The sequence below is a fragment of the Seriola aureovittata genome, chromosome 17, assembly GCF_021018895.1.
Source record: "Seriola aureovittata isolate HTS-2021-v1 ecotype China chromosome 17, ASM2101889v1, whole genome shotgun sequence".
Lineage (NCBI taxonomy): Eukaryota > Metazoa > Chordata > Actinopteri > Carangiformes > Carangidae > Seriola > Seriola aureovittata.
Window position 1 is genome coordinate 13,435,736 of NC_079380.1, and position 15,770 is coordinate 13,451,505.

Consider the following 15,770-nt stretch of genomic DNA (forward strand, 5'->3'; position numbering starts at 1 on the left):
GTGTAAAGGCACGTCATTTCGTGATTGTCCACAGTTGTTAGAAAGATAAACCTTATTTGTGTTGGCTGAACAGACTCAGACATTTCCTGTTATTCTAGCTAGTTGAACACAAAGACTTCCTCTGGCCGATATGTTGTGACCTCTTGTTTTCAATCCCCTCCGTTGTCACTATATCTGACCCACTTTCACTGAGAGCAGGAATTTCTTTAATCTTAAGACAATTTTCTCTCAGGAGAGATCTCTGCCTTGACCCTGCAACAACCCTATGATGTTCTGAACGCTGAACACCACCCATTTGCAGTATTTGAGCACAATGTGCACGAATATTGCTGCACTGGTAACACAAGTTTCATATCCCTTGAATGAGTGAATTTCGGTTGTCTGTCTTTTTTCTAGCTTTTCAAAGTTATTGTCTCATTTCGTATCCTTATCTATTAAATAAAAAAAAATCTAATTATTTGCTATTGCCGCACACTTTGTATGAACCTTTAGTAGTTTTTCGAACAGATTGTGGACAGTTGGACATGAATGATTTTATCTGATTTCCAATTTTATTGTTTGATTACAACATGAATATAAATGCCTGTGAGAACTCATTGGGAAGCCAAAAGTAAACCGCTTTTCAGCTAAATGAGAGTATAGTTCTAGTTTATGCACTTAAAACAATATGAAGTAATCAATAAATACAAATTAATCAAAAAAATATGTTGAACTTTGACAATATATGTTACTGTAGATTATCACAGAAACCACATTACACTGTTACTGAGAAAGGCGATTACAATAACCATGTAGATGATTAGGTGCTTTTTTGCTCATGCATGACTTCCCCTTTTTTGGTACTGTTCTTTCATGTTTGAATTAGTAACTGATGCTGCTGTAGAGACTAAAGCCACAGTTAGGAGGGACAAAAAGAGCTAAATGCAACTTCAGTTTAATTGTTTGCTGCTTGCAATTATCTGAAACATCAATATCTGTTTTAACTGAATTATCTGTTCGTCCCACTAATGTATCTGTATTTGGTTACATCCTTAGTGAATGTATATGTGCATGCATGTGTGAGTGGTTTATTGTGCATCATACCAGAACAAAGAAGTATGATGGTAGAGGCACTCCGTATTCCCCAGGAAAAACTGCCTCCATGTACCAGGCCACCAGCCCATAAAACACAGAGTCAAACAGCAGCAAGGCCAGAACCTGGGCCAGGGAGAAGTCATCATCCACCGTCACAGAGTCAAACATGTTAGACCACTGGATTCCCGTACCTACAGAGGAGGAAACGGACAAAAAGAAAAAAAACAACAACAATGTTTTAAATGACATACAGAAACAAAGAATAGTACCACATTCATGGACTGCAGTTTGACATAATTTACTTTGAACACAACATCAGGTCTCACCTTTGCCTTCAAACATTCCTATGAGCTGAGCACCCATGGCCATGGCCACGTTGGAGATAAGGCAGGCTGACACCTTCTGGACATGGCTGAGTAAGTCGTAGCGTGGCCACAGGAACAAATAAGGCAGGTAACTCAGGAAATAAATAAAGCCTCCTGCTGCTGCCGCCACATTCGCTGAAGCAAGACATGAAAGAAAGAATTAGTGGTTGACGGGATGCTGAACGATAGCAATATTCATGTAGCCTTAAACAATATAAGGTTTGACAAAGAAAAAACTAAACTGAACAGAGCAACTGAAGCTCTTGTCACTCTTGTTTGTTGTTACAACTACAGATGTAGAACATTTCCGTTCGCATTGTAGTTGAGTACTCTGGATGAAGAGAATGAAACACTTTCACAGCCGTTTTTATTTCCATTCCCGAACAGCCTGACAAGATCTCTCAAAAGAGCACTTGTGGCAGACAGCGTGACATTTGGAGCCTGCGAGGAACATGCATTGATTAAGTGCCATTATCTATTCCTAACTAGAATTACTGCCTCGCAGTTGTATGCCTCTGCTAACCAGCCAAGTGCCAGGAAATATGGTCACAATCTTCCCCTCTGTTCCAAAGTTACAGCACTGAATAATGTCCAGAAGTGTTTTTGTAGAACATTATGATGTCACATTGAAGTTGACCTTTGACCATTTGGATATAAAATGTCATCACTTCATCATTTTATCTTGTTAGAAATTAATTTGTGAGTTATGGCCAAAAGCGTGTTTTGTGAAGTCACAGTGACCTTGACCTTTAACCTGTGACCAACAAAATCTAATCAGTTCATCCTTGAGTGCAAGTGAAAGTTTGTACCATATGTGAAGAAATTCCCTCAAGGTGTACCTGAAATATTGCATTCACAAGCTTAGGACGTACGGATGTACGGATGTATGAAAGTACAGATGTATGGACGTATGGAGAACACAAAAAACACCAAAAAACATAATGCCTCAGGCTGTGGCAGTCACCAGCCTGGAGGCATAAAAAGCATGGTGGGTTGGGAGAAGTATCCAGACAGCTGCACACAGCCAGGAGAAGAAAAAAAAGAAGTCCCTCTTTGTTCAAAAACGGCCAAGAAGGGCACTGAAGGATCCTTTCTGTTGGCCTGGCCTATTTTCAGTAAAAGCCCCTCATCCTCTTTCTCCTTCTGTCCAAAAATCATGATTTAGAAGGAAAACGCTTGGTCAGTTGGGATTTCAGGGATTAGAGTGTCACAGGGAAAACAACATGATCATTTTGTTTCTTTGAATTATTTTGTCCACTACGTTAAGCAGCACTATTTTATTTTAGGCTGTCAAATATTACAGTTGGACAATTATTCCTGGACCTAAAAGAATGCAGCTGGGCAGAGACAGCAGGAGGAAGACAGGAAGAGCAGGTCAAGATTAAAAAATTACACCTAAGGTACAGAGCCTCATTGTGTCAAAGCAATAAAGGAAAATTATCTGGGCAGGTGACAGAGCACATTACATTGCTCAGAGGGCAGAAATACAATATTATTAATGGAGAGAGAAATTCAACACCTCATTGTGAACCAACAAAACTGAAGCTTTTCCAGTCTCTTTTCTCCTACGCCCCTGTGGACGAAAGGCTTTTAAAGCTTCATCATAATCAAGTTTGGGTTTCTTGATCATAATTGTAGAAGCCAACAACAAAATAAAGTTGCGCATATGGCTGCTAAATAAGGACTTGTGTGTGACTGCTTTGCAAAAGGCAAAGTAAAACGGAGGCTGACAAGCACTCGCAATCTGAGCTGCTCTGCTGAGAAAGTTGGAAGGGGGTGGATGCGGGTTTGAATGAGAAGCTCTGAATGGGTGAAAGCGCAAAGAGGGAGAGGGAAGAGAGATGTGAAAAAGGAGAGAGATAAGATGTAAATGGTTTTCTTTATTGCCAATGCTGTTCAGGGCCAGACAGACTGTTTTAATTCCCGGTGGCTGAAGATGGAAAAAGCTCAGATCAACAAGTAGCTAGCTACATTTTAAAGTGAACCAAACATTTCTTTCCACCAAGAAATGGCACCATACAACATATGATAACTATACCAGGGATTAGTTAACAATATTTACACTTCCATAGATGATCAATACGTGTAATTATAGTGTGCAAGTTGGAGCATAACTCCTCTCTGTTCAGATCTTTGTGTGGTTTAAAGTTTTTTCATAGCTCCAGAGCCTTTTATTGCTGCTTTTATGCTTTGAGGAGGGAGAAAAGAAAACAGCAAACACTTTGACCTACATCTGAGAGACCACACACTGTTGCACACACTGTACATTTCAGCAAAATGAAGCAGGAGAGTGTAGTAAAAAAAAAAAAGAAAAAAAAGAAAAAAAGAAAAGGCATTTGACCACACATACAGTACAAAGCAACAGACTGGTGGTCAAAAACAGAGATAATTATCTTCCAGAAAAGAGTGGACAGACACAGGAAACACACACACACCTCGTGAGAAGAAGGCACTGATCATGAAGCTGAAGTTGATGGTTGCCACAGTGAAGAGGAGCAGGAAGATAAAGACCAGCGTGGGGTCACTGTAGGTCAGCACTGCTCCGTTAGGGCTCACCTGAAACAACACATTCAGTTCCAGTGCCCAGTTATGTCTTGCTGAAGCATGTACAACTCTGTACGAAAAAATCCTGCACCTAATGTTTCAATCATCATTTCTCAATAACTACACTGCTTGAAACAAATATATGATTATCATGAACTGGCCAATATGATAAAATAGGAGTGTTACTTCATATCTGAAGATTTGGTTTAAGACAATTTTCTCGTTCCCTCTCTTTTTCACTTGGTTTTAGCTTTTTCAAAACCAGCACAGCTTCTCAGGATATATTGTATGAAATATTGCTACTGCTTGGTTGGACATTTGTGCAAGTACATATTGCACATACTGTACTATTGATAATAATATTGTATTAGCTTTTCCTTGCTTAAACATGTTGCAAAGGTAATACGTGTTGGAATGTGGATTAAGTAATGATACACAATGATGTGTAACACAAACTCACCTGGATACAGAGCAGCAGAGTAACAAAAAAGACTGAAATGGAGAGGAAGAGGAAGAACATGAGGAACCAGGCGCTCCAGTGGAGCCAATTGCTGAGACCCATCATCCTCATGTACTCCTAAGAAAAGGCAGAGGTAAAGGATCAGTCTGACAGTTTTATTACCTATTTAAGCAACAGAATAAGAGCCCGTGTAGAGACACACAAACACACCTTGAGCTTCCTTTCCTTTTCCTGCACCACGGCTCGTACTATGTTGAGGGAAGTGTAAGTGAAGCTGAGCACCAGAACTAGGGGCAGTTGGTTCTGAATGGCCAGGATGAAGACATCATATATAAAGGGAGGATAAGGAAACCGTGACAGGACCACTCTGATCTGTCGCAGCAGGGAGGCAGCAGCTGTTCTGTTGTGAGAGTGCATGATGGCTCGGTCCACTGCATGCTGCACCGCCAGAAAGCCCTCTCGGTAATAACCTTAAAATCGAAAATAAATATTAATAATAAAGAAAATATATTAATGCCACCATTGTATCAGAGTTAATCTGGGTCCAAGGATTTTCTCATGGCGCAACCACGCTTTCAAAGTGACTGGTTCTGAGAGGCAAAGTCCAAGCTTCTTTGCAGACGTTAACATGAAAATGGGCAAAAGGCCATGAGGAACAAAAGTGAGTTATTATGCATGTGGAGGTTGGAAATCCATATTCATGAGATTCTGAAAGCTTGTCAGTATAAATTATGCTGTTAGGATGACTTCATCTTTTGGAGTATGCCTCTTCATCCCATTATAGTAACATTCAACTTTGGAACTTCATTATGAAAAAAGGTCTGGGCCTGATGAGGTGACAGCAGAATAGTGTCTCCTCCAACCCTCAATTCACCTTAATCAAATCATTTAAACCCGACAAATCAAACAACCTGAGGGGCAAATGTGAAGATTACGTTAAGAGCATCTGATGCCTCCTGAACGGTGCCCGACACCTAACAAATGTCCCAAAAACGATGCAAGGGTGCACTGTATCCTGATATTGCCAAAAGTGGATAAAACCAATCGTGCCGAAGATGTGACATAGTTGCCATGGAAACACAGCCTGAAGAGAGCTTGCTATAGAATAGTGTGGAAATTAAGAGCCTTTTCATCAACAATAATCCCTAAGTAAAGACCTATTTGGCATTGTTTTGTGGAGGGACTGATGCTTATTTGAATCACGCCTCAAAGAAATGTGAGGTTTGTAAAAATATTCAATTTGGTAGGTTTCAGGTATCATCAAAGCAGACACGATGGTTTGCCTTACAAGACAAAAAAGGAGAAAGAAAAGCAAGAAAGATAAAGTGAGAGACACAGATAAAGAGAAACGAAGACAAGGAAGGTCTAACAGAAGGAGATGGGGAAGGGGGGGTGGTCTCACCTGGAGTGCCCCCCTCCTTGTCATACTGCTCTCTTGGCCCTGGCAGTTGAAAAAGGGGATAGAGACTGAGTGTGTGCCAGTCCAGGTCACTGTTCGGGTTCAGCTCCAACTTCTCCTTGGGTGGGGCATTGCGTGGGGTGAAGGAGAATCGCAGGTGGTAGCTCACCTGTGTGCGTGAGAGCAAAAAGAGAACAGAGTTAGGAGACTACAACAAAGACGAGAGGAGAGGAGAAGTGTGAGTTTAAGACACATCAGGTCTCGCAATCAACTTGGCTTCGTGCCTCTCACTTAGTCAGTTTTTTTGTAGAGTGAATAAATCAACTAAGCAATAAATAAGCCAACACTATGCAGTGAATGAAAAGAATTAGAGTGTGTTTTTGGAAAAACAAATACATCATTGTCCATTTTAAGCAATCCATATTAAATATCATAGGCCTCTTTTGATTCTGTTCACAGTTGATCCATGTACAGTATATACCACAATATATTTTCCTGTTATTTAGACAAAACCTTCAGTATTTTCATTTGTGCATTAATGTTCCTTTGTTTATTGTTTTCCATTGTTCAAAGTAAAAATTCATACACAATCCAGTTAGAGTTCATGAAAAGATAAGCTGAAAAGATGAGCACAACAAAAACAAAGATTAAATAAGACAGGAACAATAGGAATAAAGAATTAAATAGGAGAGTTTACATAATTTCTCTGTTGTTTATATACATCCAAATTTACTAGATGTCTATAACTGTTACTGTTTTGAACTACACAGAAGGCTGATGGAATGATTGATATGATATTGGTGTGGTGGAAGACTTTGGACACCTGTATTCTAACAAGTCATGTGCCAAAAAAGCTGAGAAAGATCTATAGGACTGAGACAAGCAGAGGGAAGAAATAAAAACATAAAAAGATGGAATAAAGATTTGTTTTTGGATTACGCTTTGTTTTATCACCATTTGTGTATCCATGTTTACAGCTGCAATCCCTCAGCTTCAGCTCAACGAGGGCGATAAAGCTGAATTGAACCGATATGAAAGCAACAGAGGAAGCGAGGCTCACAGGATGAGACCGACTATAAATATGGGAGGATGATTCACCCTTAAATGTGGGAGTACCTCTGTCTCCCCGGTGCTGCTGTGAGCTTTCGCTGTCTGTAGCCTTCAATCCTATTAAGTCTGTCAAATTTTTCCATCACACCCAGATAAAGCTTTTCCCATATGGGATCACACTAGATGAACCTGTGAATTCATCTATCCTCTGTCAGGGTTTCTTGACACACAGGAGGATAGGAATTCAATTCTACTTTTATTCTACTTCACATTCATTCAGTGCAGACAACAATCTGATAGTTATAATTATGTCGCATAGTTAGCATGCACTACTGTGCTTTGAAATAAACCTGACCTAGCTTCTGTCTTTACGTCTACACGTTGTGTGTGTGTGTGTGTGTGTGTCCTGCCTGTTACCTTTAAGGGCAAAGGTTCATCATCATGGCTGAAAGGGTGCTCAAACACCACAGCAGCCAACAGTTTTCCTGAAAGAGGGTCATTTCTCACATATTCCTCAAACTGCTCCTCTGTTTCAAAGCCACGCACTGGAAAGAAACACACACACACAGATGGAAAAAAAATTGTTATATGGTATTTATCTCACGTATGTCTGTTTTCAATCGCATCTCATTGCATGACCTTGGTGCACTGTTCTCACCGACAGCCAGGGAGTTGGTCAAGACGCAGTCAGCATACTGAATTCTATGGCCAATATTATCAATACAACAGGTCAAATGTTGAAGAGAAAAGTGCTCTTAAATATGCCCATATACATGCTTTCTTTGACACAGATGCTAGATCACACAAAAAGGGAAGAGATACCACTAAAGCGAAGAAGACATCATAACATCACCAATACCATGAACAGCTTGAAAAGTCCCTGAACAGTCCAAACAAGACTGAATGAAAACAGAGAGCAGGGCAATATAGATAAAAACCGATTTGATATCCTTTTCACTTTCCCTTTTCACAATGTCTTTATTTTACAGAACTGGATTTCTCAATGGAATTTTTTGTATTCCACTTATCAAGCAAACATGAAGGTATTCTGAGTCTAGCAAAGCACGGCAGTGTTACACATTGGTCCCAGGGTTAAATCTGGGTCAGTCTCATAAAATAAACACTTGCATGGAGACACACAAGGTGCACAGAGGAAAACAGGTCAAGGACAAACAGCAGTTAAACACACCAATTCAAACATGCCCTCAACACACTGCTCTTAACTTCAGTTGCTCTTCATGAATACTGCTGAATTGAGTAGTTTGTAGTATAACTCAGCAGCTGTACCTTGCAGTTGTAAGCGGGGCTCAATGGAAAAACTGTGGAGTAGTTCAGCTTATTTTTTAAAAAATTTTAAATTTCATTTGCTCAAAAGGAATATATATCCATGTGTTTGGGTTTTGAAAAAGGCATGACACCCAAACAGAATTACAAATTAGTGTGATGCTGGTCTTTAGTAAATGTACTGTCACAGTTACAACTGCATCTCACAAGCTGGATGTGGCATCTACACATGTATTTATGGGTGGTTTTGAGGAAGGAGCACTTGAGCTCACCTGAACAAAATTTTTGGGAACCACTAGTTTAACTGATAAGAGTTTGATCATTTATGAATAAAAATTGACTGGTTAAAGCTCTTAGAAACTGAGGTCAAACTAATTTCATTTTCAGACTTTTTTGTTAAGGTCAAAGGAATTTGTACATCTTTTTTATTTAACCTCCTAAGACCCGAACTCTATTCTTTGCTATTTAGGCTGATTGGGACCTGAGAAAAATGATGTCCACATATGAGGACATTAGTTTTAAATTTCGATTACTGAGTGGCAGTATAATATCCTCATATGTGGTCACCAGGCCCTTGTTGAGAAAAAGTTAGTATTGTGGTCTAGAGAACCCAAAATGTGAGGTCCACATATGTGGACGCCAGGTCCTAGGAGGATAATAATATAATATTTAAAAAAAAAAATAATAGATATATTGACAATGAAAAAATGTTAGCTGCAGCCGTATTCATGATGGTACAAGAAACCTCAACAAGAGAGATGTCAATCCACCTTTTTAACAACAAAAATGAGAGATTACACAATACAGGATATCTCATTTCACAATTCACTATTTCACAATACACCATGAAAACATTAACAAACCATTTCAATACCTAATATTTTTTACAACAACAGCAACAACAAAAAACTGTTGTCTTTTCAGTGCTCCCACTTCAATAATTATTTCACTATTGCAAAACTATGTTGAACTCCGACATTTGAAACATCATAGGCCTGTTTTAACTATCGTCAACTGTGGACATATTTTAGTGGTCCTCTGTGTGTGCAGACTAAAACTCAGCCTTAATTCCCTTCCACCTTTCCCTCTGAATGCTGAGACCAGCTAAATTATTCATTAATGGCTGAGCTGGGATCTCACACAGCTATGTATGGGACAACCTGCAGTCACGCAGATCCATCCACCAGCTAATATCAGTCTACCTCACCTCACACTGCACCTATATATATATCCATCTTTCTCGTGGTCTGACAATGTGGCAAGAAATATGTAAACAGCCCGTTTGCACAACTGTCAGTCAGACCGTCTGCATTTATTTATCTGGGCAGCTGGTCATGCAGAGAAGGTGTGTGTGATTCTGTCAATTAGAGAGAGAGATGGAGTGTAGGTGTCACTGAGGGAGGAGAGGAACATGCTACAGTATGTGAGCTTCCTGTCTTTCCCTGTCTAAACCATTTGATACAGTCTGACACAAGAGAAGGGTGTGTATACTTGCTCTCCTGAGGATTGTTTCTAGAGGAACCAGTATTCCCAGGTCTGCCCTGAATTACAAGCGGTGTTAAGGCTGAGGTGTTTGTTTCACTGCTTATAATGGTGGTCCTAACAGCTCGAGTTGGTTATGCAACCCTTGGGTTTTGCTGCAACAGAACCATGAATTTTTTTAAAGCAACAATTCAATATTTGACTGTTTTCTGAAATGTTTGCAGAACATGATGTGACACTTCCTCTCAATAATAACCAGCAAACTCTATCGACAGTAAACGCGATTGGTGATAAACTATTTTATACATGTGACTATTTAAATGTTGTTATGGTTTACTACTCTATAATACCGTTCCGATCTCTAAGGCTGTTAATATTATTGTTCAAAAAAATGTATATTGAACCAACGGAAGCAAACCATTGCCTTTGAAGGATCAATACTGTTACACTTTACAGTTCCGCATTACTTTAAAATTTAGGGAATAAAACTGACATTGAAATTCAAACATTTTCATTTAGTGTTACATTCAGAGAATTGTCATATTAAAGGAATAGTTTGACATTTTTACATTATTTGCTTTAATGCTGAAAGTTAGAAGAGAAGATCAATATTACTCCCATGACTATAAGGCTACAGCAAATAACCCCACACAAAATCACAACTTTTCATTTCTACATTTCAGTTTTTGAACAGATTAAAGGAACGAGATATAACGTGTTCATTTGTGAGCCTTAGAAGTGTCATTAGGCAGACTTTGATATCTTTGGATGATGCCAGGCTAGCTGTTGCCCAGCTTCCAGTCTTTATGCAAGCCTAGGCTAACAGGCTTCCGGCTGTGGCCTTATGTTTACCACACAGATATGAGAGAGGTATTGATCTGCTCATTTCACTCTCAACAGGAAAACAAAAACATCAAACTATCCCTTTAACAAAACATACAGTGAAACACTTGTTCAAAGTATGTTATTGGCAATCTGCCACTGACTAATCTTTGGTGCCAGTCAGTGTCAGCTGTTGACTGGTCAATGGAAGATACAAATTATTTTATGCAACAGATGCCCTGCTTTTCAAAGATTGGTATGTGGACTGACAGCTAACAGCATTTTACTGAACCTGCAACCCACTTCCTGCCGAACTATCACCCACCTGAGGAGAGGGACAGGCTGCCTCGCACATCCTCTGCCACCTGACGCACAACACTGGAGTTACCGGGCACATAGGCCAGCTGTAAGTGCTGCAAGAACCTCTTCGGTAGTATGTCGACAGCGTAGCTCTCATAGACCGTGGCATTCGGGTAGTCCTTAAAAGGCACCTTCTGACGCAGCACGATGAGGATGCATGAGAAGAGCAAGGGCAGGAGTATCTCCACCAGTGTTACCAGGATCTGACGTTTCTGGAGCGCAGAAATAGAGAGATTACCAGTCATCTGTTTGGTGGGGATGTATAAAGTGAGAATAAAAGTGGTAAAAGGCAAAACAGTGATATGTCAAAAGTAAAGATATTCTCTGAAAGTGCTAACTACAAATAAATTCATGCAAGGTGGAGACTGGGCATCAATATATTCTTTTCACACTCTTCAGAATTAAACCTAGACAATTTCACAGAGAGTTTAAATGAAGCATAATTTATATGACAACTTCTTCCTGTTGAACGATGGGAGTACAAAGTGATTTGGACAGTTTCAGGACATTACACACTCAATCTCAGAGAGAGAGAGAGACCTTCCACTTTCAGCACTAAATCAGTTATTACTTAGAGGAATAAATAAAACCCAAGAACGTACACGTTCCCTGCTTGTGCACATTGATAATAAAAGGTGTTTTAAGGAATAAATATATTTCATATTATAGTATACACATTTGAGCAATGCTGTTTTTATGCAAGGTTTCCTCTTTAACCTTTTACAGTTACTGACCAAATTATGTGCGTAGCACTCCATGTCAAAACCTGTGAAGTTGGTTATGAATGCATGGTCAGTATACTTTACTTCATCATGTATTAACTGATTTGAATAACAGTGTTGTTAGATTAATGCTTTATTTAATGCAGACAATGTAGTTGAAGCTTTTGAACAGCTGTTTGAGTTCAACCAACACTGATCACTGATGTATTTAAGAGTTTTTTTTCCTATTTTTACATACTAAAAACGATTTGTGTGTGTGTGTGTGTGTGTGTGTGTGTGTGTGTGTGTGTGTGTGTGTGTGTGTGTGTGTGTGTGTGTGTGTGTGTGCGTTTTGTTGCAGACTTGATATCCAGGAGACTAAGGGCAGTCATGGTGCTGCTGGTGCCAGTGGGACAGTGTCCATGTGGACTCTGACATACAGGTAATGGTGCACTGGCACCTAAATACAAAACTTGAATGAGGAACAAAATAACACTGGGGTAATTGTCTCAAATACAAACAACCAAGAAATCATTAATCTCATCAGTTTCTTGGACGTGGCTGCTTTTATTGAGGAAACAGGTTTAAAATAGATCATGTATGAATTCCAGTGATAAGCTCTTATTTTGGGGGTGGGTAATATACAATATAGTTACTTTTATTAATTCACACGCATTCTTTTTTCTCATGTTAGGCTAAATGTCACAGAACAAAGAACAAGCTCACTGATACCATTCATAAGTAGAGTAGCTGTAGATGAGCTGGAAATATGTCAAAGACAAAGCTTTCTAAATGTGGCAGAACACCATCAGAAAACAAGATAGCCCAGGAAAATAAGGTCTTTGCTAGTCTTTGCTTTATAAACAATCATTTACAATGTTCACAATTTCCTTGTGAAGGTAAAATATGATGACCCATTATATTTTTTAATACAGATTATGCGATTATGTACTCTGTGTCTGTGCTCTGCAGCCTATGTTTCTTTCCTGCCTGGACCTAATGGAGTCTGTAGTCTCTAGATAACCACAACTGGAGCAGCAGTGGGTGGACAAAGAGTGATGGAGCAACAGCCTCACACCAGCATGCTATGCAGCAAATGGCCAATTCCATTTCTGAATAGTTGCAGCATTGTGAAACCATTAACTGATATTAATACTATGCAGGCAGCCATTCAGAGCAATGCACAGCCAGAAATGTGCCAATATGCTATGCTAGTGGAAATCAGACACTTTTTAGTGTAACATTTTCTTTCCTATCTTCTGTAAACTGAGGACAGAGTCTGAGTCTGATGATATTATGTTCCATGAACTACATATTTTATGCAAGCAGCAAGTAATCTGTTACTGCAGGACACCCGGTCTAACTTGGAGATTTAAGATGTGATCTGGTGTGTGTAACCTGCCTAACATGTTAGCCAACAAATGAAAAGTTAAACACACAATATAGACACATGAATCTATAGTTGCGCAACAGAAAAATCTGTTTGTTATGCTGATACCTGTCTCATGATCAAGTCTCATGATATACAGCATGTCGCAACAACTCAAAATTTAAAGCAACTGAATTACTGAAGTTATAAATACTGATTTCCAGAAAAGACAGCCATATAAGGCTAGGAAAAGCATGTGACAGCCACCAATGCAATGACCGAGCTAGAGTCTGTGATACAACAACACAGTGCAGGCACACAGTGGTCAAACAGTCTCCAAGTGGCTGGATAACATCATAAAGTTGTAGAAAAACAAAGTGTTAATCAGTTTACTGTATTTATGATGTCACATGAGCTAATAACTAAATAAACACTGCCATAAGGGCCTCTGCTCTGCAAACACAGCTATGCCTGATAATTCACAGTTGCAAACAATGTCACCACCCAATAAAGACATATACAGGCTGAGTGTAGGGTCACCTTCTTGAAACTTACCTGCTGAAGATAGTTTTTCCACACCAGCAGCCCAAATTGTCTCATGATAGCCATTTTGATCAGTACACAGGACACAGTCCAGTCAGCCTTCTACAGTGGCTGGAGACAGAACGAGAATGACATTTTCAGTTTCAGGTAAAGCCCCTAATATAAGGTTTCTTAAATTTTAGTGTTGAGTTTTCAAGAAAAGCTCTGACCAACTGCGCTGGTTGTAAAGGTTTCTGATCTCAGTTTCCATTTAACAAAAATAAACTCAAGAAAACAAAAGAGAAAAAAAGAGAAGTGATATTGAGAAATCAGCAGCATCACAATTAGAAAAATGTTCCAGTTATTTTCAAAACCAGAGACAGAAGAGATGTCTAACAACTACCATAAAAACAAAGAGGTGATATCAACCTGGAAATGAGTTTAGCTAGAAAAAAGGAAACAAAGGCAAATTAGCCAAAGATAAAAACAGGCCTTTGACATCCTCATGCTGAACCAGTTGGACAAGCAAAAGGATATTATCTTTTTAGTCGAAACAGGGCTTTATGATGGTCACAGAGAAAAACAAATAACTATTTACAACAGCTAATAAACACACATGCTGACAGAATATTGAACTTTTGCTAATACTGATAGTCACATAGATACAGAGCACAGAGGGCAATCAATGCATAGAAACTTTTAAAGCTACAGCAACCAGATTTACCTCATGGGAGAGTCATAGCACCAACACTTCTGCCTGAGTGGGCTGTTTCACAGAAAAGCACACAGGTTCATGAATGCAACGAAACTGGTTATGTTGAGACTTAATTTCACACTAGCGTCATTCATCTCTAAGTGGCTACGTCCCGTTCATGATATATCAGGGGTCATTTTATGTTAATATTATCAGTGTAATTGAATTCAAAAGGCCACTGGCTACATATTTAAAGGCACCACTTCTCTATTAGCTCGTTGTTGCAAACAAAATACATAAAAAAATATGCCGTAATAGACGTGAATGTTTTCCTTATAAACGCGAACCCGCCTTTCTCATCTTTAATTGGGCCAACGCAGGCTTCTGGCCCTCCTGATTGGACAATCAATCTGCTCGTCAATCCCTATGGATTCTGATGAATGCTAATAATGGAGCTGCAGGACAAAGCTAGGTTTTTTTCCCCGAAATATAATATGCTGACTCACAGTCTAATCTTCAAATGTCTTCAACGAAGCGACCCAATAATGTTTTGTCACAAAATTACCTCAAAAAAGCTGTTTTCGCCACATGAATTTCACAAGCTGCGATCCCTTTTTCCTGTCGAGGTGAAAACAGTTCCTCCTTTTTGTCTTAAACCGATAAGAAAACCATCACTGCGGGGCTTCTTCCTTCACCAACACCACCGAGGCTCAGCTAGGCATTAGTCAAGGCAAGGACGTCTGTAGCCCAGTCCAGGTTTTTCTCCTACAGTCCAGTTTGGTGCCTGCTAGCGAGATGACATTGCACCAGCTACGGGATAAGCCCGTGAATTCATCGCAAAATGTAGGGACAAATCGTCAACAAAACACGTCACGGGACCTCACTGGAACTAGAGTGTCACGTGATCTCAACACCTGGACGTTATGACCACATGTACATGAAAACTACAATATTAATTGCATTATTTACACGTTGTGCCTCATATTTATGTATTATTTTAACGTATTTATTTATTATTGTAATTTCTACTAGTAGTATTGTGGTCCTTGTAGATCGTTCACTTTTTTATTTTTGCTCTCAAGAATATTTACCATTTTTCTACGTTGAAGTAACAGGTTTACGCTTGAAAAATGCTCCCTTTCTAGATTGCTTCGGTTATTCATCGAATGAGTACTCTTGTGACTTAACTGACTGACGCTTCAAATTGGCTGGGTCCTACAATCCCCATAATGCATCTCAGTAGTGCAGTGGTGGAATGTAACTGTACATTTACTCAAGTACTGTACCTAAGTACAAGTTTTACTTCCTCTACCACTGAAACAGAACACCAACATCTTTCAAATTCCACAGCTCCAGTTTGTAACAAAGCCTTTCTGTTTTAAATTAATTACTAAACTGTAATAAATTTGAAGTCTCACTACTCTTGCATATATTTAAGGCCTATTTTACTACTTTTAGACACAGTGCTTGTCAACCAGGATTCAGTATAAATTCTGTAGGAAAAAAAGAGTCCTAGTTTTTCAAAGTCTAAATGCTGTTTTAAAGCCCTTTCCACACTGCAAGAAGGGAGATTTAAAAACATTTAGACCTTCCTGGTAGAACCATGCAATGTGGTAATTATAGGGAAAAGAGATAAGGATCCGG

At 39.3% G+C, this 15,770-nt stretch overlaps 1 protein-coding gene across 2 annotated transcripts in view; it reads right to left on the reverse strand.

Annotated features, from left to right (window-relative positions):
• abca3b (ATP-binding cassette, sub-family A (ABC1), member 3b) overlaps positions 1-14,981 on the reverse strand; it is a 30,138-nt gene extending 15,157 nt beyond the window's left edge. Inside the window, exons 1-11 of one of the 2 annotated variants that reach the window (XM_056401199.1) lie at positions 14,692-14,981; positions 14,157-14,198; positions 13,466-13,564; positions 10,806-11,052; positions 7,310-7,437; positions 5,846-6,011; positions 4,654-4,913; positions 4,444-4,560; positions 3,875-3,995; positions 1,401-1,574; positions 1,084-1,265 (exon numbers count right to left, since the gene is read on the reverse strand). In XM_056401199.1, the coding sequence (XP_056257174.1) occupies positions 1,084-1,265; positions 1,401-1,574; positions 3,875-3,995; positions 4,444-4,560; positions 4,654-4,913; positions 5,846-6,011; positions 7,310-7,437; positions 10,806-11,052; positions 13,466-13,519 (1,449 nt within the window). In that variant the 5' untranslated portion in view covers positions 13,520-13,564; positions 14,157-14,198; positions 14,692-14,981. The remainder of the gene's footprint in view (positions 1-1,083; positions 1,266-1,400; positions 1,575-3,874; positions 3,996-4,443; positions 4,561-4,653; positions 4,914-5,845; positions 6,012-7,309; positions 7,438-10,805; positions 11,053-13,465; positions 13,565-14,156; positions 14,199-14,691) is intronic. The other variant, XM_056401198.1, reaches the window with a different exon arrangement.
• Between the last annotated feature and the right edge of the window lie 789 nt (positions 14,982-15,770).